Genomic DNA, 21,506 nt, shown 5'->3' on the forward strand with positions numbered 1-21,506 from the left:
TAAATTTTCAAAACTGTATTCAACATTCATCTTTTCTAATTTTTCCTTTTAATTAAAGGAAGATTATAATTTGCCCTTTGCCAAAGGTTTACAACCTTTAGTTTTACTTCCTAAAGTGTCAAATAACAATGATTAATAATAATACCTTTATTACTTTTCTTTTGAAATTGCTAAGAATAAAAAGGTTTCTTTTTACTTAACTATTTCACAGCTTGGGAAACATATTTTAAACTATTAATACTTTCACAGTTTTTTCCCCCAATCCTAAAAAGTACACATCAGATGAATGTTGGTTAAATAATTAATCAGGGGCATAAAACTAAAAGAAGAAATTAAATAATATTTGACACAAAATCCATGAACTTGTGTTTAAAACAGACTTAAAAAAACCCAAAATAATATAAAATGTTTTAAAAGAGATACAGAAAATAACAAAGTATGAAATCTACCAAAAAATTAAACGTGAATGGAGGAACCAGTGTTTTACTAGCTTCCCTTAAAAATAAAGAACACCACTATCATAAAAACAGAAGTAAGCTTTTCAGATAGTATTATGTGTAGCAATATAATTTTAATAATAATCTGAATGATTTAAAATCAGGTATCAAATGCACATGGCTTTACTTACCTCCCTAAATATCAAATATTTGATGTTCCCACTATAAAGACAAATCTCACAATGGCTTGAAAATCCCAAAGGACTTAGGTTTGCTTTTGCTCACCTCCCTAAAATCTCGTGGGTGGAGGCATCTCAGCCAACTGTTCTACTGCTCAATATTCCTTCCTCCTTTTACTATTCTTCTGTGTATTTAGTAACTCCCATGACATTCCCCCCACATGCAACCAAAAGAATAACCCATGTGTTCTCCTTTTGGTTTCTGCCAATGTCTTCAATTTGGGAGGTCTTTCATACTTCCGTTGCCATGACAAAACTGAATCAGTGCAGCAGTGTGGGTACAAACTGTTATTTGCATCCAGAAAGGATGCAGCGCCTCTTTCTCTTGAGAGTAGTGGAATACTGAGAGAAAGAAAGGCACTACTGTGGTGAGGTAGCTCAGCCAAATGTAGTAGAAAAATTCCATGCCTCAATTAGGATGGGTCACCATCTCTTAGCCATGAAGATATTTACACTTTCAAAACTCAAGGTAACAATTTTGTCATTATGGGAGACAGGAAGGTGGCATACAAAAGTTATAAAAAAGGACTTCTTAAGAAACCCAATTTTCCCACATCCTGTTTTGGAAAATATATGAAATATTTATTATTCCCTGGGAGGGAAAATTCTATGGATCTCAAATCTAATACTAGGCTAAAGGAATGTTTGGAGTTCGATTACAGGCATCATATAGTTCTTAATGCTCAAGAACAGTTTAAATTAATAACCATTCATGACATTTATTATTCTAACAATAACCTATACAACCAATGTTATGTCTCACTAGGCACAAATCTTTTAAATAATGAAGTTTGGGAATAATTCAGTACACTTTAGAAGATTCTGTAGATGATTTCAGCATTAAAGTTGCCTTTCTGGTCACTTAGGCATCTACTGGTACTTTGAAATGCCACACACAGTTCTTAGTAAGTAGTAAACAAGTGGCCTGAAAGAATCCTTTCAACTCACAAAAGTGCACATTCAGGTAATTTTTCAGGAGACAGAATGAGAGCCATTTACTGTAAACTGCTCCCTCATTCTATGAAGACTTTATCAGTCTCTGAGTAATTAAAAAAACTCTTGAGTTTTTCAACTCTATGAGCTGATTTCGTCATAACTTACATTCCACTAGAGCATATAGTTACATATTAGGCAAAGCCAAGTAAGGTACCACTCTCACCAATTAACTTTCTCTGTCATACAATAGTTCTACTACTTTAAAAATACAAAGCTAATTTGAATGTCCGCATTTTAGGCTAATGTGGATATTTTTGGCTTTCTTTCTTCATAATGTTTTTTGAAGGACAATTTAAAACAGTGACAAATTCTTTCTTCATATTTCTTTTTTCTAGCTTTACTCTTCTGTCTTAAAGGCTTTAATAGAACAGTCAACAGCTCTTCACATAAGAGGTCAGAAACATGCTTTTAAATGACTGAATAGTTCGTTATGATATCACTTGTTTCCTATAATAATCCTAATAAAATGTACTATAGGGACTTTTTAAAATAATTTAAGTCTCTAAATACAGTTAGACTACTGCATTACTCTCTATCAGGTAAAAAATTAAGTATGATAATCATGTTTTCAGATTTCCACCTGACTCTAAACCTTACATTACTTTTCAAGCCTTCAAATCTTGACAATCCATCGTGGTTGAAAGCTACTTTTATATATTTATACAGTATTTATATAATAATATATTTAAATATATCAATAATATAGATTTATAATTGTTTACCAGAAAATTCTTTTTTCCTTCCCCACTAAATTTTTTGTGTTAAAGCAACACATCTGTCAAAGCAACCTGATTAACTACAGTGAAAAGTATGGAAAAAATGTGCATGTTAACCTATTCTACCATTTCGTTGTTTGTTAATTACATAATGGAAAAATGGCCAGCATTATTTTAGTAAAAATTTAACTAAATTTTCTCATGTTGAATAATTATAAGTTTGCCTAAGTTAAGGATAACATATGAAGAAAAAGCCAGGCCATATAATATTAGGAGCTTTAGTCACTGCCCTTACCTCAACTCTTGCAGCAGCCCAGGAGCCTTGAGCCACTACTCTCCCATTGGATAAGAAGCTGCATAAGGAAGAAGAAAGGCCATTCAGGGGCTTTCTGGCCCCGTAATGCAACAAATGCCACCACCCCTACGGCCTATAGTCGTACTTTAATTATTAGAAAGCAGAGGGTGGCCTGAATTATTATGACCTTCACTATATATATATATATTTTTTTTAACTTCACAAGGTTATTTTGAATATACAGCTATTCAAAAACAAAAAGAAAGAAAAAGGAAAATGCACAGTATTTTTGTCTATATTAGGGGATTTTTAATATAGTTGTTTATCTTTTCTTCAATAGAAGCAGACCAAAGGAATTATCTCTAGGAATGATTCAACCCATTTGCTTTATCATTTGTATGTGACTTTTAAAATTAATATCTCCAGCATTAAATTCATTCAAAAGTACTCTATAAGTATAGGATAATATCACTGGATACTTCTCCATGTTAAAAGCCACCAGGGACTTTGGATTGTTACTTAAACTCTCTGGGCTTCAGTTTCATTATCTGAAAACTAAGAGGGTTTGGAGAGGATGTGTAAGTTTCCTCCCAGGTCTAACATTCTATGGGAATACTACTAGGACCATATTGTAATAATGCTGTCATATAAGTTCTACCATACAATAAAATGTATTTTTACCACTAAACTATAGTATAAATACCCATAAAACAATATTATGCTATCTAAATAATTCTGCCAGTGCTTCATTTCTCAGAAAAAATTTTAATACTCACTTGAGAGTCTTCCTCTTTGAATGCATGCTGTGGCACCTGCTCTGCATCAGATATTTCATCTGAAGACTCATTCTTTCTTTTTTGTTTCTTACCCAATGTAATAATGAGTTTGCTGTTTCAAGAGAAATAGAGTAAACAGTAAGATCTCTTTGTACTTTTCCATTTTGGGGCAAATTAAGATTCCTATGATAAACTTTTTTCCATTTTATATCACTTGAATGTCCAACCAAAGATGCTATTTATCATGAAATCCATAATGACATTTTCACATGATAAACTCTATTCCAAAGGAACAAATACAAACCAGTACTACAGTTAACATATTTCTAAGCAAAGAAAGGCAGACAAATTCTATCACTTGTTTCTTTAGGCTCAAGATTATTTTTCATGAGAAAAATGTCAGGTGATATAGCTATTTAATAATTAAAGTAATTCATTTATTTTATTATCTTGTAGGTTTGGAATGAGGGACTTTTTTCCTTCTACCTCCTATTTATTTCGAATTCCACTCAATTCCTTTGAATCCCGCCTATTCTCCAAAAGCCTCTACACTTCTTTCTACCCTACAGTAGTTTCTCCCTTACTTAAAACACTTTACCAATTGATTGTTCTTTGATTATTTCACTTATGTTAAGGCTTTTCTTAGCTATACTATATGTTCCTAAAGAGTAAGAACTTTCTTTTATTTTTTTATATTTCTAACATTCTCTAATATATACATGTATATATATGTATATTAACACACACTGACTCTAAATGTCTAAAATAAAAATGTGTTTTCTATGTTTTTTCCTGATCAAAGATAGAAGTACATCCCACATTTCCATATCTGGTTCAACAGATGAGATGGAATGATCTTCAAGCGCCATCAGGAAAATTCTATTTTATTTTATTTTATTTAAAAGATTTTTTTTAATGTGGACCATTTTTTTTAAGTCTTTATTGAACTTGTTACAATACTGATTCTGTTTTATGTTTTGGTTTTTTGGCCCCGAGGCATGTGGGATCTTAGTTCCCCAACCAGGGGTTGAACCCACACCCTCTGCATTGGAAGGTGAGGTTTTAACTACTGGACTGCCAGGGAAGTCCCTGGAAAATTCTACTTTAGATTTCTGTATTTCAAACATAGAAAACTCCCCAAATATTTACTTTCAGGTATGATATATCGGAAATATATCAAAGTTTTTTAATAATTATTTACTAATGTTGGAGAACTTGAAGTTTAAGAGCATGCACTTTGAAATCGTAGTTTCAAAGATTTAAAGCTTGATTTCACCATTCACCTATCTGTGGGACACTAGGCAAATTACTTGATAGCTTCCTTGCCTGTAAAATAGGGATATTACAATAGCTAGTTCTATTGTTGTTGAGAATTAAGTGGGATAATACATGTCTGAGCACAGCCTTTAACACACAGTACTTTCTCAACTAATGGTAACTAGATCTAACTGTGATATGCCAGGCACTTTCCTAGGTTCTAGGATTTGAAGATAGAGTGGACACAGTTCCCAACCTTAACACATCATTGTTAGAATATGATCCCAGCTAAAATGCTAAAGAGGAAGTTAGCACAAGATGTAATGTGAAGACAAAGGGAGAAATCCTTATATTTACTGAAGAGTAAAGGAGGCTTTACAGAAAAGGTAAAGTTTGAGATAGGGAACTGAATGATGAAAGAGAGTCCAACAGTAATGAAAAAAAAAGGTAGGGTACATTGCAGAAGAATGAGAATAAGCAACGATAACAGCATGTCAGGAACACACAAAGTACTACAGGAGGAGATGGGTCAAGATCACAGAAGACCTTATATCACATGCAAGGACTTAAGGTTTTAGTTTAAGCTCAGCTTTAAGCTCCACATGGCAGGAATTTAAAAGAAATCTGTCTAGTTCATGACTGACAACAAATGGCACTGAGATATTTTTGAATGAATGAAAAAAATAAACCAACTGGAAGATGTAAGAATTTTAAACATTCTAGGGATGTAAACAGCATGGTGACTATAGTTAATAATACTGAATTATATATTTGAAAGTTGCTGAGTACATCTTAAAAAGTTCTCATCACAAGAAAAAAATATATAACTATGTGAGGTGATAAGATGTTAACTAAACTTATTGAGGTAACAGTTTCACAATATATACACACAACAAATCATTATGTTGTATACCTTAAACTAATACACTGTGATATGTCAATTACACCTCAATAAAATTTGGGGAAAAAAAGAATTTTAAACAAGGGAGCAATGCAACCGGAAGAAAGTGAAATGCAAGTCAGGGAAACCAGCGTTAAGACTGACAATTCAGGTGAGAGAGATGAAGAGTGAAATATAGGGCCATGGTAGTGTGGGTGAAGAGGGAAAGAAAGATACAATTTTTCATTTTGGAAGCAGAAACAACAGGACTTGGTTATTGACTGAATGAGAGAGGTGAGAAAAGAATTCTAGAATGATTTATCCCCAGGGTCTTCTCATATTGGTTTGATCGCCACCTTCAACAGGATAATGGTAATTCTTACTTGATATCTCACTTGCACTTTTCTGAGTATGTGAAATAAATACGAGCAAACATATAGCTTATGTTGGAATCGGGAAATCAGAGGAAGTACAAAAAGATACTCTGAAACAACATTAAGGAACCAACCATAGTTATACGCTATTCCCTCTCCCCGCTTTCAATGGTCATTTCCTCAGTCTTCTGGTCCCTTTTCCTTTACTCTGGTTTCCCTCCTAAAATAAAAATCTCCCTTGAGGTCATATCTACTATTAGATACCACATGATCGTCCTCCTCCTTATCCACAGTTCTCAAAGAAGTCATCTATACTGTTTCTTTCATTCTTCAACCCACTATAATCTGAAGTCTTAAAACTACTTTTCATATTCATAGCTTCCATTTATTCAGTGTTTACTGGGTCAGCCTCTGCTGGTTTTACATGTGTTCTCTCACTTCATGGTCATACAACTCTGACAGGCAAATTTTATAAGAAGAGGAAATTGAGGCTTAGAGAAATTAAATTACTTGTTTAAAGTTATACCACAGTAAGAATTGAAATAGAAATTAAATAAGCCTCACTAAACTCCTAATATGTTTCTGAACTCCTAATGTCTAAGGCCACAAATGACCCCTGTAATGCCAAATCCGATGGAAATTCTAAACATTTTAATCTACCATCACATAACTAATCACTTTTTCCTTATCTGCACCCTTGGATTCATGACACAACATTCTTCTGGTTCTCACTAAACTTCTTTGGCTCTTCTTCTCTTAGTATGTTGATTTTCAGCAAGATTCAGTTTGTTCTGCCAGTCCCTTAAACTTTGGTATTTCTCAAATTTCTGTCTTCAGCCTTCTTCCCTCTCTATATACTATTCCAGGAAATTTAATTTAATCTATTCTTAACAACCACTTAGAAGTTGAAGATTCTCAAATCTCTTATCTCCAGTTCAGACCGTTCCCCAAACTTCAGATTCATTCAATAAACCAACTGTTTATCAGTATGGATATCCCACAGACATTAAAATCTCAAAATGGCCCCAAATGCAATCCCTCACTTTTCCTAAAACTAACAGTGTACTAATATTACAGTATAATGTAAATTCAGAAACGTGCACACATCAAAAGAGTACATACAGCTCAGTGAATTTTCTCAAACTGAACATAAATATATAGCCAGATCCTAGATCAAGAAACAAGACACTACTGGTTTCCCAGAAGTCTCCTGTCATGCTTTCTCTTCAAGGAACAACCTCCTCCTTAGGGTAACCATGATGCTACTTGTGGTTATTTAGTATAACCTAAAGTACTTGTGCAGATGATTTTCAGTGGCAAGGTAAGGGATAACTCAAAGTAAACTGATTGGTAGAAACAGTTTTCTTGCACTCCCCCATTTGCTATCCATCTCCAAACCTAAATGCATATTTTAGACTAGTTTGTAGAAGAGGACAACACTAGTGACAGGAAAGTTCAGTTACTTAGATAATAAATTCCTATGAAATACAGATCAAGGTTTGTTAATAGCCATCAATATACTGATTAAAAAGGAATTTTCTCAGTGTTTGGTAAGCTAAATAAATTCTGTATACATATTCTGATATGGTATCTGTGCAGCTGCTTCAAGACTCAAATCCCACTGAATAAAACTTCAATGAAATCAGGAGCAGAGATATTTAATTTTTTTTGTATTTATGACTATGAAGAGGTTGCACTTTTCCTTTCTAGTAGTATAAAGTAATTAAATGAAAACTCTCTAAGGACAGTGGACTAAGCTGTTTAAACATATTTTTATAAATAAACATTGCCTAAATACTAGGTTCTACCAAAGAAATCTTAAACACTCACCCTTTTTGGTGGAGGTGGGTAGGTTAGATATAAACGTTTCCTATAATAACTTAGATAAACCTTCATTATATTATTTGAAAATTGTACTTAAAACAAAAAAAGAGGGACTTCCCTGGTGGTGCAGTAGTTAAGAATCTGCCTGCTAATGCAGGGGACACGGGTTCGAGCCCTGGTCCGGGAAGATCCCACATGCTGTGGAGCAACTAAGCCCGCGTGCCACAACTACTGAAGCCTGCCTGCCTAGAGCCCGTGCTCTGCAACAAGAGAAGCCACCACAATGGGAAGCCCGCGCACCGCAACGAAGCGTAGCACTCGCTCGCCACAACTAGAGAAAGCCCGCGCGCAGCAATGAAGACCCAACGCAACCAAAAATAAATAAATTTTTAAAAAAGACCTCAAATCTTATTTTTCATATATTCTGCATTTTCTTCCAATATTTTCCTATAGGCCTGGAGTAGCATCTTATTTCATAAACTCATTAACGATCCTTAACCCATGCAAAAATATTTTTCAAACTGTAACTTTGTAAGAGCTATTTCAAATGTAATAGTTTCCTACTAAACTTCTGAAATCCAAAATATTTACATATGCCCATTCTGTTAAAAAAAAGGCACATTTCCATTGTAGGAAAAAAGTTGATTCTAAAACTTGAAGTCATTCTTGACTGACGTAATTCTGAGTTAAAAAAAAACAATATATCTATACACACACACACACACATACATACATACATATACACATACTATGGTTACTTACATAGAACATTGATTCTTGGAAACAATGAAGTCATATCAGTTTATTATATGTTCTAAAATGGTATATAAGTGAAACTACAAAGAAGAACAAACATTTGGTTGGTATTGATCAGTAATTCCTAAATCTGTGAGGCAGGCTTCATTAGAAGCTTGTTTGTTAAAAATACAGATTCCAGATGAATAGAAAAATAAGGCAAACTCAAATTGAGAGACATTCTACAAAATAACTGGCTAGTATGCTTCAAAGTTGAAAGTATCATTAAAGACAAAGACTGAAGAATTATTCCAAAATGGAGGAGTGTTAAGGAGATATGACAACAAAATGAAATGTAGGATCCTTAATTGGATCCTGGCTCCCAAAAATGGAACAAGTCACACAATTTGCATGAGGTCTGTAAATCAGTTAACAGAATTGTGTGTTTACTTCCTGATTTTGATCATTGTGCTTAGGTTACATAAGCTATTAACATTTGAGGAGCCTAAGGGAACTTTGACCTATTTTTGCAAGTGTGAGACTAGTTCAAAATAAAAACTAACAAAACCCCAGATTTGTAGGTTCCAACTCCAGAATTCTGATCTAGTTAAGTGGGATCCCAATCAGACTTTAAAAAAATTCTCACCAGGTTTGGGAACCACTGGCTCAAAATAATTAGTGAAGAAAACTCTAGGAACAAATATTCAGGATAATAAAACTATTCTATACTTATAGAACACTTAAAATTTCAAAGTGCTTTTGTCTATAATATCTCAGTTGATCCTCACAGGCGAGGCAGACATTGGTCCCACCAAACTAATAGGGAAACTTTAGCCCTGAAAGATAGAACAAACTGCCAAAATCACAAGTCCAGTAAAAGACAATAAAGGTCTCTTTACTCCTACTCTACTATTTCCAACATATCTTATTGATTTTAAAATAAAATGACACTATACTTCAACTAGTCAATTGATATTTAATATCAATATTGATATTTAATATCAATAAATATAGTTTAATGAATAAAGAGAATTATGAAACTACATTATCTTTAGAAAATCATTAAGGTTGAAGTTTATTGACTTTTGAACAACCAGAAATTTCTATTGCCTCTACAATGACAACTGATAGCCATAAATGTTATCTGAAGAAAATGAGATGATCCAAAAGTAGAATAAGATAATTTCAGCTCAGTAAAATACCCAATTACCAAAGAGCATTCCATTCTTCCATCATGAATTACAAGGAGTTTACTATATTAAACTAAAATAAACTTCTAAAATAAAATTTCATTATACGTACATTCTACAAATAAATTGATCGTTTGCTATTCTTAGAAATATCACAGAGTAAAGCAACAAAATAATACAGACTATGAATAATAAAGGCTTTATGAAAGTTTTGTTTTTTAAAACATGAAAGGGATGTTATCAATGTTAGCGAACTGCAGCAACAGATATTCAGGCATATAAATGAACTAAATATTAAAACATAACTTATTTCAGACAGCAAAGGGCAATTTCACACTAAGTATAAGTATAAATTTGAAATGTTAATTCATTTGACAAGTACAGGCACTAGAAAACTTCAGTGTTTATACTAGACGTTTATATTTGATTTTCAGATGTAATTTATGCACTCATCTAAATCCTGCCCACATGTTACTCATGGAGGCTGTGTAACAAGCTGCATTCTACAGTGTCAATCTGCAGTTGCCCCCTGTAGATTCTCTCATTGCAATAACTGGACAAACAATGAATCTTATCCAATTAGTCCATTCGTTGTAATTAATATACATCCAATTCATCATAAGTAAAGGAACAAGCAAAAATACTATTTTACATTAAATTTTTTTTTTCTCTTTGCAAGCCCAGTGGAAGGCACTGGAGTTATTTTTAAAGCCATCAAATATATATGTGTGTATTTTTTTTTTTTAGAAGAAACACATTTAACTTGATGCAATCACTCCAGTTTAAAGTTCAATTCAAGACTCTAGCTTAAACTCATCTGGAAAAAACAAGTTTTAAAGTGGTTCTTTATTTTAGTTAATCCTTAAATTTGTGAAAGCAGCATTGTAATGTAAATTTTTGGTAACTTGGATTATAAATCACTTCCTGTTTAGCGAATTCTCTGGTGGTCCAGTGGTTAGGTCTCCGTGCTTCCACTGCAGGGGGCACGGGTTCAGTCCCTGGTCCGGGAACTAAGATTCCGCATGCCGGGTGGCACAGCCAAAAAATAAAATAAAATAAAGTAAAATCAATCAATCAATAACTTCCTGTTTAAGATTGGATGTCATTTTTTTCAAAAAGTTTAATTCACTGAGTTGTTTCATATAGCCACTAAGGTGAAGTATTAGCTAAGTATTAATCATAGGCAGTATATTTATCAGCACAGTTTAATTTTTATTCTTTAAAAAACTTATTTCTTCTTTTTTAAAAAAGAAAATGACGTTTATGCTTAAAAATACTGACAAAACAGCAACATTAAAATCAAATACTTTACTTCAGTGTCCTAAGATACACATTTTACCCACAGGTTAACATCTATGAAACAAACATTCATCTAATAAACAAAGATATGCCATAGTTTTAACTGGCAATATATTTTTTTCTTTCTTACTGACATATAAAATAATGGTGTCTCTTTTTTTTTTTTTTTTTTGCGGTACGCGGGCCTCTCACTGTTGTGGTCTCTCCCGTTGCGGAGCACAGGCTCCGGATGCGCAGGCTCAGCGGCCATGGCTCACGGGCCCAGCCGCTCCGCGGCATATGGGATCCTCCCAGACCGGGGCACGAACCCGTATCCCCTGCATCGGCAGGCGGACTCTCAACCACTGCGCCACCAGGGAGGCCCAATAATGGTGTCTCTTATAATCAGTGACATTTTAGACTCAATGAAATAACAGCACATCATTTGCTAATAATGATAAACCTTACTAATACATCTTATATAAAGGTATACATCTTAAAAATGGACCTGTAAATCTTAATTAAATTCACAATAATACATAATGTATATATCAATTCTTTCTGCAGATGAATATGTTTCAGATTTTCACTGACTTTAAGTTTAGATGTAAGGAGTGAAATCAATAAAACATTTTATCTTCTTGGCATTTAAAAATTATAGAACTTACATAGAGACTACTAATGGCATGATTAATAATTAAAATATATATAATAAATCTATATCATATATTTTTCAAAGTGCTTTTTTATCATATGCCAAAAACAATTAATTAATTAATACATTTATATTTTATCCAAACAGATACTAAATTCTTATTATTTTGAATACTTGCAATCAGGGTCTCATCTGTTACTTTATTAACATGGACTATAAAGTGATTATTCCCAATTTCTGATGATTCATCTTATTTTCCCTTCAGGCTTTGTTCATATTATTTTTCCCTTACATTATTATTTAGTTGTGTCTCTAGACATACATGTGGACATACATGTTGTTTTGTTTAAAAATACACACATACATATCTATGTATACACATGATGGTAGGTAATTAATAAAATGTTATTTTGCTTCTTCCTTCTTGGGGGTTCAGAATGACTATCGCAAAGAAGGGCATAATATAATTTCCAGATCTAATTTAACGTCTTACTGTTTTTCTTTATAACATGACACCCTTAATTCCAACTTGATTTGATATTTCCTAATTTAGATGTTTTCTGCCTTAACTAAAGAGAAAGGCTACTTCTAGCACCTGATAACTCCCATTCTTGTAACAAACAGAAAGAATAATTATGAATAATACAAAAAAGTATTTTTTTACTTTTAATCATGAAGCACCTTTACTGATTAAATTTACAGGGCCACAAGAGCATTTTAAAGTGTCAAAGGCATTCTACTTGTCAGTCTGATAATCTAATGCAAGAAGTAAATTATAACTGACAACATGGAAACATAGTTTAAATGTCAAAGTTATAAAACATAAATCTAAAAATGCTTCAATCAAATCATGTGATATTTTATTACATAATCTAAAACTGAAGAGAGACGAATAAGAAAATTCTACCAGAAGTCTTAGAATGAATTTATTTTAGAATTTAACTCTCTACTATAACTAAACTATTAGTTTTGTCCCTGTGATTTAATGAAGGATTAGCTTGCCACTTCTAATCTTGATTTAACAAATCAAACACAACCATTTGGCATCATTTAATATTTAACCTTCCATTCATTCATTCATTCCATAAAATTCATTCCCTCCCATTCATGGAGCATCTATTATGTACCGACCATTATTAAAGAAATACCTGCTCTTCTACTTGAAAGGCAGCTTGTTAGAACCTGACTGCCAAGATCATGAAAAACGTCAAAATAGAAGAAGGTTGTTTCCAGTCCTACCTCACTCTTCATTTTACACCAGCCATTTCCATTTCAACTTACACTCTTCCACATAACCATGTAATTCCTTTCAAACTCCAAGCATATTTCAAAACAAAATTTACCTGTCCTAAATGCTACTCATATGAAAAACAACAACAACAACATTAATAGGTTAACCTATTATCCTTCTTACCAGGTAGCAACTGTTTGTTTTCATCTGTCTGCTTGATTTTTAAATTCATCTTATTAGGAACAGGGCCTTATTGGAAAGAGAACCTAGGCAGATAGGTGAGAGTTTAGGCTTGAAGGAAGGGGCATGGCTCCTGGCCTTGGCTTTTTCCTTAAATAGTTATATGTTATTTATATTTTCAGAAAATAATGGCTAACATTATTAACAGGTATTGTTCTATATTTTTTAAGTGTTATTAAATAATTTCATCCTCAAAATAACACTATAAGGCAAGTGCTATCATTATCCTCATTTTATGTCTGAGGAAACTAAAACTTGGAGAAGTCAAGTATTTGTCCAAGGTCACACTGCTTGTGACAAAGGGGGAATTTGAATAAGTGCAACGGGTTCCAAAGTCAAAGAACTTAACCACATTATCATACTGCATGCCCAATCTAACTCACAGAATTGTTGTAAAGATTAAATGAGACTATATTAAAGTCTCTGAAAAGGACACTCTATTCCTTGTATTAAAAAAAATTAATCTATGAAAGTGACAGAAAACTGAAAAGGTTTCAAGCACACTAGCAAGCAGAGGCAAGGCAGTATTGGTTTTCTTCAGATTAGTATTCTTAGATTATATCACATCACGTATGTGGATTAAATAAACACCAACTCTGACTATATATCAACCATAACTTACTGTCTACAAATCTAGTTACTTTTGAAATTTATATTTCACATTGCTTATGGTTAAGTTCCAACACACACTCTCTTTAATTTTATCTGATATAAATCATCTGATATTAGCAAAAGTTCAATTCTTCTAAAACTCATAGAAAAACAAAATCTTTACAAGAAAACATTTAATACATCATGAAATATTATTAATTAAAATGATGCAAGTTGGGCTTCCCTGGTGGTGCAGTAGTAGAGAGTCCACCTGCCGATGCAGGGGACACGGGTTCGTGCCCCGGTCCGGGAGGATCCCACATGCTGCGGAGCGGTTGGGCCCGTGAGCCATGGCCGCTGAGCCTGCGGGTCCGGAGCTTGGGCTCCGCAACGGGAGAGGCCACAACAGTGAGAGGCCCGCATACCGCAAAAAAAAAAAAAAAAAAAAAAAAAAAGATGCAAGTAAACTTAATATTAAATGATGCTTCTTCTCAGAAACATTAAAAATGGTAAATTCAAAATTATAAAATGTAGTGGCTTACTGGAAAGCACAGTAATGAAATATTTCAAGTGACCAATACAGAACTCTAGACTGTGTATGAATTTCATTTCCAACCATGCTTTTTCCTCCAACATGATAATAATCTTTGGTTGTCTGATAAAGATGATCAAGAAACTGTTTCACTCCAACAGCTTAATAATATATGGGCAAGCTTCACTTTTACTTGCTTGCAACTTATAAATTCCTCTATCAAAAAGTCATCCACTCTCAACAAGTTTTTTTTCTGTCAATTACTTAATACTTTGTGTCAATTACTTAATATCTCGCCATGGAAATATGTTTCCAATACAATTCTTACCTCTTTTCTCAAGAATGCTATCTCTAAAAACAAATACTAAATTGATCATGCTGTGCAATATTAAAATAATTTATTGTTAATAATCTACCTATTTCTAACAAAAATACAAATATCACAGAATACGTCAGATACTCTACTGTATTACTATTCCCTACATATTAATCCACATTTTTCAAAAATCCATGTTTCTCTATTACAATTTAATTATTTCTAATTTCCCCTTATATATTGTTTTTTCTTGAACCAGGTTCACTTCTGTTATCTTTTGCCTCTAGTTATCTCCCCCCCACCAATTTAAACTTATTGTTAACTCTTGAGGGTTCTCTACCTATTTTCTCTTATTTTATGCATTATTAAATACCCTTTCAAATGGTACCACTACTCTGCCTATATCCCTGTACAAGTTAAAACTGGAAAATTTTAATAACAGTAACTTTTAATACATTAAAGGATTAAATATGGGGTTTCCTAAATTAAAACTAGACAAAATATTGAAAAAATAAGATACTTTCATACCAAAACGTTTAAATAAAAAAGGAGCAGAAATCTAACTTTCAAATTTTATCTTAGCTATCTGCAAATGAAATGCAAAATCAATAATATTAATTATTTCTCCATTATAGCAAGAGAGCCCATGTTATTTAATGGTTTGGACTGAAAGGCATCAGGACCTAATGATATAACTCAGTTTGGTGGTTGCATTGAAAATGCTGTGAATTGTTTACAAAATTGTGTTAGTTCTAAATATATATATATATAATATATAAATAATTTTGTAAGCAAATGAAGATTTTTATAATAAGGGAATTTTTCCTGAAACAGATTAAATACTTTATCTAAAATTTCGTATAAAGCCTTCAAAAATAACCAAATATTCCTGCAAAACCGATTCTAAACTATGTTGGCCTTAGATTATTTTTACCCTTGCGTGCAAAACAAATATACATATAAAACAAATAATAACACATTATATTCTATTTTTTGAAAATGTATTAGGTAAGTAGTCAAATAAAAATACCTAGGATTAATATACCCTCCTAAAGCAATTCTTTGTCCTTATAATTCTCTTGGAGCATTAATCCTCACCTGGCCTCTTTATTACATAAAGTAAATCAGAAAGACTGTAAGGGGGGAAGTCTGTAAGAGCCGAGAGCTGCTTATTGTTGATTTAAATGGTCTTAGTTTTCTTGCCATTCCATTTAGTTCAATGTTGTGGGTTTATGAGAAAATATTATATGCCATGTTTCCAAACTATAAGGTGCCCAGGGAAGTACAACTAAGAGGTAAAGAAATCTTATAAAAAATTTCAAGGCATTTTTTTTTATAAAGAAAGTACATTAGGAACTGGCACAGCAATATGGGTTTCATTTTGTTTTTCCTTTTCCTGTTTTATATATAAAATGTTCTCCTATTTTAAATTCCTTTTACTAACATTAATATACAAAAAAGTATGTTCATAGACAAGTAAAATTTAGTAAATTCTGGAATATTACCTAATTCATTCAAAAAGGCAGTAAGATACACACAGTATCTAACAACTTAAAACTCCAAAGTGGGAGTAAACACATCATATGCAAATCAAAAGTAGATTAGACAGACTGAACTTTACAAAAACTTCAAAGGAAGAAGATTTAATTCTTAACCAACTTACCCAATTTTCGTCTTCTCTTTTAACTTAGAACAAGTTTTTGTTTTTTTGCTCTCTTTGTCCTTTGGCTTAGATTTCATCCTTCTACCTTTCTTTTCCTCTTTTCCTTCAACTGAAGCACTAGGAAAGTTTTCAGGGCTCATTACTCGTGGAATATTGCGTTCCCCACGCTCCTTTGCTTTTGCTATGGCCTCTGATATTATACGATTAGCCTTTTCTTGCTTGCTTTCTGATTCCACCTTTTTTCTCTGCTTCTTCTCAGACATGATCCTCACCTGGGTATTCTGCAACTTAGTATATGTCCCAGAACCATCACTCTTCTTGGAAGATGGAGGCTAGAGAAATCAAAATAATTTTTATACAACAATACCAAAGTACATTTAAACAATTAACATAAATAACCAAAAATTAAGAATTAAGCTTTAAGAAGTAAAATACATAAGCAAATATATGAGTGCTACAAACAAATTTAAAATTAAAACATTTTGCTGATCTAGAAATTAGTGTAGGTATAAAATAAAAAGCTCAACTACTGCTTTTAGAAGTGAAAGTTAAAGAAGGATTATATAGATTCATTGATATTTTCATAGCATTCTTGATTAGTTGATTCAAATTTTGTCCTAAAAATATAGCTAATTCAAATTTAGTCATGTAAATATTCTGGGCATTTGGAATAAGTCTCTTCTTTCCTCTTCATTCCGGAACTCTGAAAATTATTAATAAATTTTAAATAGCAATTTTAATTTAGAATGACTACTCCCCATAGTTTATTATGATTTTTAGAAAAACAAAGCCTCTCTGCTTTATAATAAACTGGAATGAGAACCTGAATTCATTTAAATCATTTTAATGTGCAATCTATGCAGCAATGTAGCTAGTTAGTCAACAGACATTCCCATACTTACAATTAGAGAAAGTTTTAGTTTTTCTGTGAAAGAGTTAAATGAGGATTTTTTTTCTCTTTCTATATCATAATATTTTGCTCAAGCAATTCTGGAAAAAAACAAGTTCTAGTTTTACATTAAAATTATTAATATTTTAGTAATATCACAGGAAGCAGATCAACAGCATTTAAAAAAGAATATCCTCTTCAAACACACATTCATCCCATAGTCTTAGATCACAGTTTTGTTACGTTCTTACCCGTAAACATGCCTCTGACTACAGCAAGGGAAAAAACCACCAGGAATTTCCAAACACATTTTCATGCTGGTTCCAGTGTGCTTCACTGGATATCTTTTCTATACCTGCCTCATCAAAGGTTTCATAGCAGTGCTACAGCACTGGGAAAGGAGGGAGGGTTTAGAATCGCTCACTAAAATGCCACCTTAAGGCCTACAGGCTATAACAAATAACCAAGACGCGAGAAAACAGCAACAAGCTCAAGATGGCGATGCAGTACGACTCCGCAGCAGCAGCCAGTAATAAGGAAGGTTATTCAATCCCATTAGCCTTTTAGCCCAAAGAACCCCTCCTCCTCCCACTCATTCAGGCTTTCACTTACCCTTCCTCTTGGCCTCTTCACTGAAGACATTTTTGGCGTCAGACAAAGGCTTGCCCTCTGCTTTTTCACCACCCCAGGCAGTGCTCAAGAAAAAAGCATTGAAAGAAGATTCCTAAATGGCCTATTTAGCAAGCTGCAACCAAGAGATGCACAACCCTCCACAAATACACATTGTGATGTATCAACACATTTCTGCCTTGGCAAGTTTATATCCACTGTTCATTCTGTTTAGATATGAAAAAGACTGTAAACCCGTCCTAAAAAGCTGAGTTTCCTCAATAGCTGTAAGCAGATAGCCAGATTCCAACAAAGCACAGAAAGAAATGAATGCACAAAGCATCAAAATGCATCAGCATGAATATTAGAGATGTCGTTAAAAATACTGACTCCTTCTGAGGAAGTAGGCCAGCAGATGGTGCTACCAGTTATTATTCCATTAGACTCTGCAATTTAACCCCCAATGGACTGTTTCCCTCCATGTAACACATTAACTCTCACTCTACCATTTCCTGTAGTAAAGTTTTAAAAAATATACGTAAAAACCTGATTTAAAAAAATCATCTGAAAATGAAAACTGTAGTGAAACAGCTTTATGTAGCTATCAATATTAAAAAACAAAGTCCAATGCAATTTCTACCGGAGAAAAATACTTTTCTCCGTGATACTCTAAAATATTTAAAACATAAACACATCTGAAGACAAGCAAAGGGTTAAAGAGGAGGTCATGCAAATGAACCCATAACAAGTGACTTCTCTTTAAGAAATTAGATAAGGTTTCTTATTATTCTTCTAACAAAAAGCTAACAATGTCATTTTTAAAACAGAGATATGAAGCTATTTTCATTTAAATTCCAAAAAGCTTAAGATTTTGAAATGAACACATAAGAGCTGTCTATAAAAAAATAACTAACCATAGTTAAATTATTTCCTTACTTAAACCTGAATAAATACATTAATTTATTTTCCTAACTTAAAAAAACTCCTAAACATTCCTGACCTTTACTCCTCACATTCTATTTCAACTCAACTGTTGAGTTTTTAAGATAAAATTTTAGTTTTAGTCCCTTGCTAAAAATAAATAAGTAGCAAGTCCTCCTGAATTTGATCATTACATACCTATACTTTTCATCTATAAAATACTGAGACTATTTTAGTAAGCAATGACCTTAAATACCTAAAACAAAATTTTCACTGCCTCAAAATTCATGTTTACCTCTTTCATTAATACCATTTTTTTTTAAATTGGTCTTGGCAAGTCATCTGATACCTGTATTAAGGAACCTGTTTTTAGTTTTTTCCTTTCAGGCATCAAAGGTCTCGAAATGGAGCAACATTATATAAACAGTGTCCTAGAAAGACCAATCTAAAGATAAAGAACAGGAGAGGAAAGTAAAGGCATAGGACCACTAATGCAAGAAAAGAATCTTACTGACCTGGAGGTCATCTATGTAAAAATCATAATAACCAATAATAAGGGCTAACACTTACCAAGTGCTTATTAGGTGATAGGCAATATTATAAGCATTTTACATGTAATAATTAATTTAATCCTGAATAATAGGGTAACAGTGATAATGGAGAGGAGTAACAAATGGGAGAGATATTCTTACAGCAGAATTGCAAAATGATAGAACAGACCTAAGCGCGTAAGTTTTTAAAATCATAATTATAATAGCTAACACTTACTTATTCCCTACTATGTTCTAGGCACTATTCCTATTATGACATATACATGAACAACATGGATTTAAACTGCGTGGGTCTACTTACATGCAGATTTCTTTCAATAATAAATACTACAGTGCTACATAATTCACAGTTGGTTTCATCCAAGCATGTGGAACCACAGATATGGAGGAATCAAGAACTACAAATATGGAAGAATCACATATATGGAAAACTGACTATAAATTATACTTGGATCTTTCAATGAATCTCTAATCCTGCATTGTTCAAGGGTCAACTGTATATTAACTCAATTAATCTTAAAAACAACCCTGTGAGATATGTACTACTGCTACCCTCATTTTATAGCTAAGGATACTAAGGCATAGAGAAATAATTTGCCCAAGATCACACGGCTACTGAAAGATGGGGTAGGGATTAAGAGGCAGAGAGCCTCATAATGGAAACCGTGCTCTTAACCACTGTATTATACCATATTTGGTTCAAATATCATAACTTACAGAGATTAATTTGAACACAAAAGAAAGTAAATGACTTTCTCAAAATCTCAGAGATACTAGTAAGGAAGCAAGAACAAAATTTAGTTTTTTTCAGTGCCCTTTCCAAGAGGTGGAAATCAACTAGATATGGGTGGGTTTTGGCTGAAGAGCAGGAAGAGTCAATACTTGCTTTCTATACCAAGTACTGGTACAGGAGGAGATAAAAGAAATGTTGAGAAAGGGTATGTATGTGTGCATGATAAGTTTAATTCTTTCCACACTGAGTTTGAAATGAAAAGTTTGAGTAACTGGAAATTTTGGACTCGATCCTTGGAGAGGTCAGGGCTGGAATATAAGATGTATATTCTCTTGCTGTTTTCTTTGAATACCCTTAACTCACTGACACTATCCACAGAAACTAGGATGATTTCCAAAATATCTCACTTCTCCTTAAAGCTTTTCAATAGATTCCATTACTTGATTCAAAAATCCCAATTATTTAACAATAAATCTTAACAGTAGACAATCAAATATTTGTGATCAAACATTTCTGTGATCAAATATTTCTTCTACTATTAGGATTTAATATTTTAAATCTATATTCCCATAGAACATCAACACTGAGGTGTTAACTAATCATTTTTAATGTAGGTGATTTCCCAATTTACACAGACACAAACATACAAAAGGGTAGTTAATAGTAACTTTTCTCAATGTTACAATTTTTCTCTTTTTCACCTCCATAAGCAGTCAACAAATTCTGTCCAATCTACTTAATTGTGTTTTATTTTGTTTTCTTCCTCTCAGTCCCAACAGCTCCTGCTGTATTAATTTCCCACTTGTTATGGTTACATTATAGTGATGTAAGAAAATATCCTTATCTATAGGAAATATATCAAGTCATTTGGGGTGATGGGACATCCGGTTTGCAATCTGCTTTCCAATTTTTTACAAAGGAAAAGAATTTCTTTGTATTTCATTTGTGATTTCTCTGTAGGTTTGTCACAATTTCAAAACTCAACTTTTAAAATAAAGGCAGGGACTTCCCAGGCAGCCCAGCGGTTAAGACTCCCCCTTCAATGCAGGGGGTGCGGGTTCAATCCCTGGTTGAGGAGCTAAGATCCCACATGCCTCATGGCCAAAAAACCAAAACAAAACAAAAGCAATGTTGTAACAAATTCAATAAAGACTTTAAAAATGGTCCACATCAAAAAAATCTTTAAAAAAATAAATACATAAAGGCAAAGGCCTTGCTCCCCAAGGACCTGTATACTAAATGAGAAAAAAAAAAGTAAAAAGAAGGCAATAACATATCCAAATATTTATAAGAAAAACAAGTCATAGCAAAACATAAAGATGGTATCATATGTGATGTATCAATTATTTTGATAGTAACTAGAAGAATATATGAAAGACCCTGGATGTCATATTTCAGTACTAAAGAAACTCAAGGATTTATGGTATGAGTGTTTTTCAAACCATAGGTCATGATCTAATAACCTAATGATCTAATAACAAGTCATGATATAAATTTAGTGGGTTCAGACTAGCACTAAAGAAATGAAATATAACAGAATGAAAAAGAGTGGTACCTATCCTTTATGAATGCTACCTC

General features: G+C 32.9%; 1 protein-coding gene across 7 annotated transcripts in view; it reads right to left on the reverse strand.

Moving 5' to 3' along the window:
* The window catches only part of CHD9 (chromodomain helicase DNA binding protein 9), a gene marked incomplete at its 5' end in the record, with an annotated part of 164,801 nt that overhangs the window by 100,923 nt on the left and 42,372 nt on the right, over positions 1–21,506 (reverse strand). For 5 of the 7 annotated variants that reach the window (XM_079723134.1, XM_079723138.1, XM_079723137.1 and 2 more), the window contains 2 exons: positions 3,460–3,571; positions 16,226–16,557. In XM_079723134.1, coding sequence (XP_079579260.1) covers positions 3,460–3,571; positions 16,226–16,557 — 444 coding nt within the window. Of the gene's footprint in view, positions 1–3,459; positions 3,572–16,225; positions 16,558–17,726; positions 17,757–21,506 lie in introns of those variants that run through there. The other 2 variants (XM_079723140.1, XM_079723139.1) reach the window with 1 other exon arrangement.

The sequence above is a fragment of the Hyperoodon ampullatus genome, assembly GCF_949752795.1.
Source record: "Hyperoodon ampullatus genome assembly, chromosome: 18".
Classification (NCBI taxonomy): Eukaryota; Metazoa; Chordata; class Mammalia; order Artiodactyla; family Ziphiidae; genus Hyperoodon; species Hyperoodon ampullatus.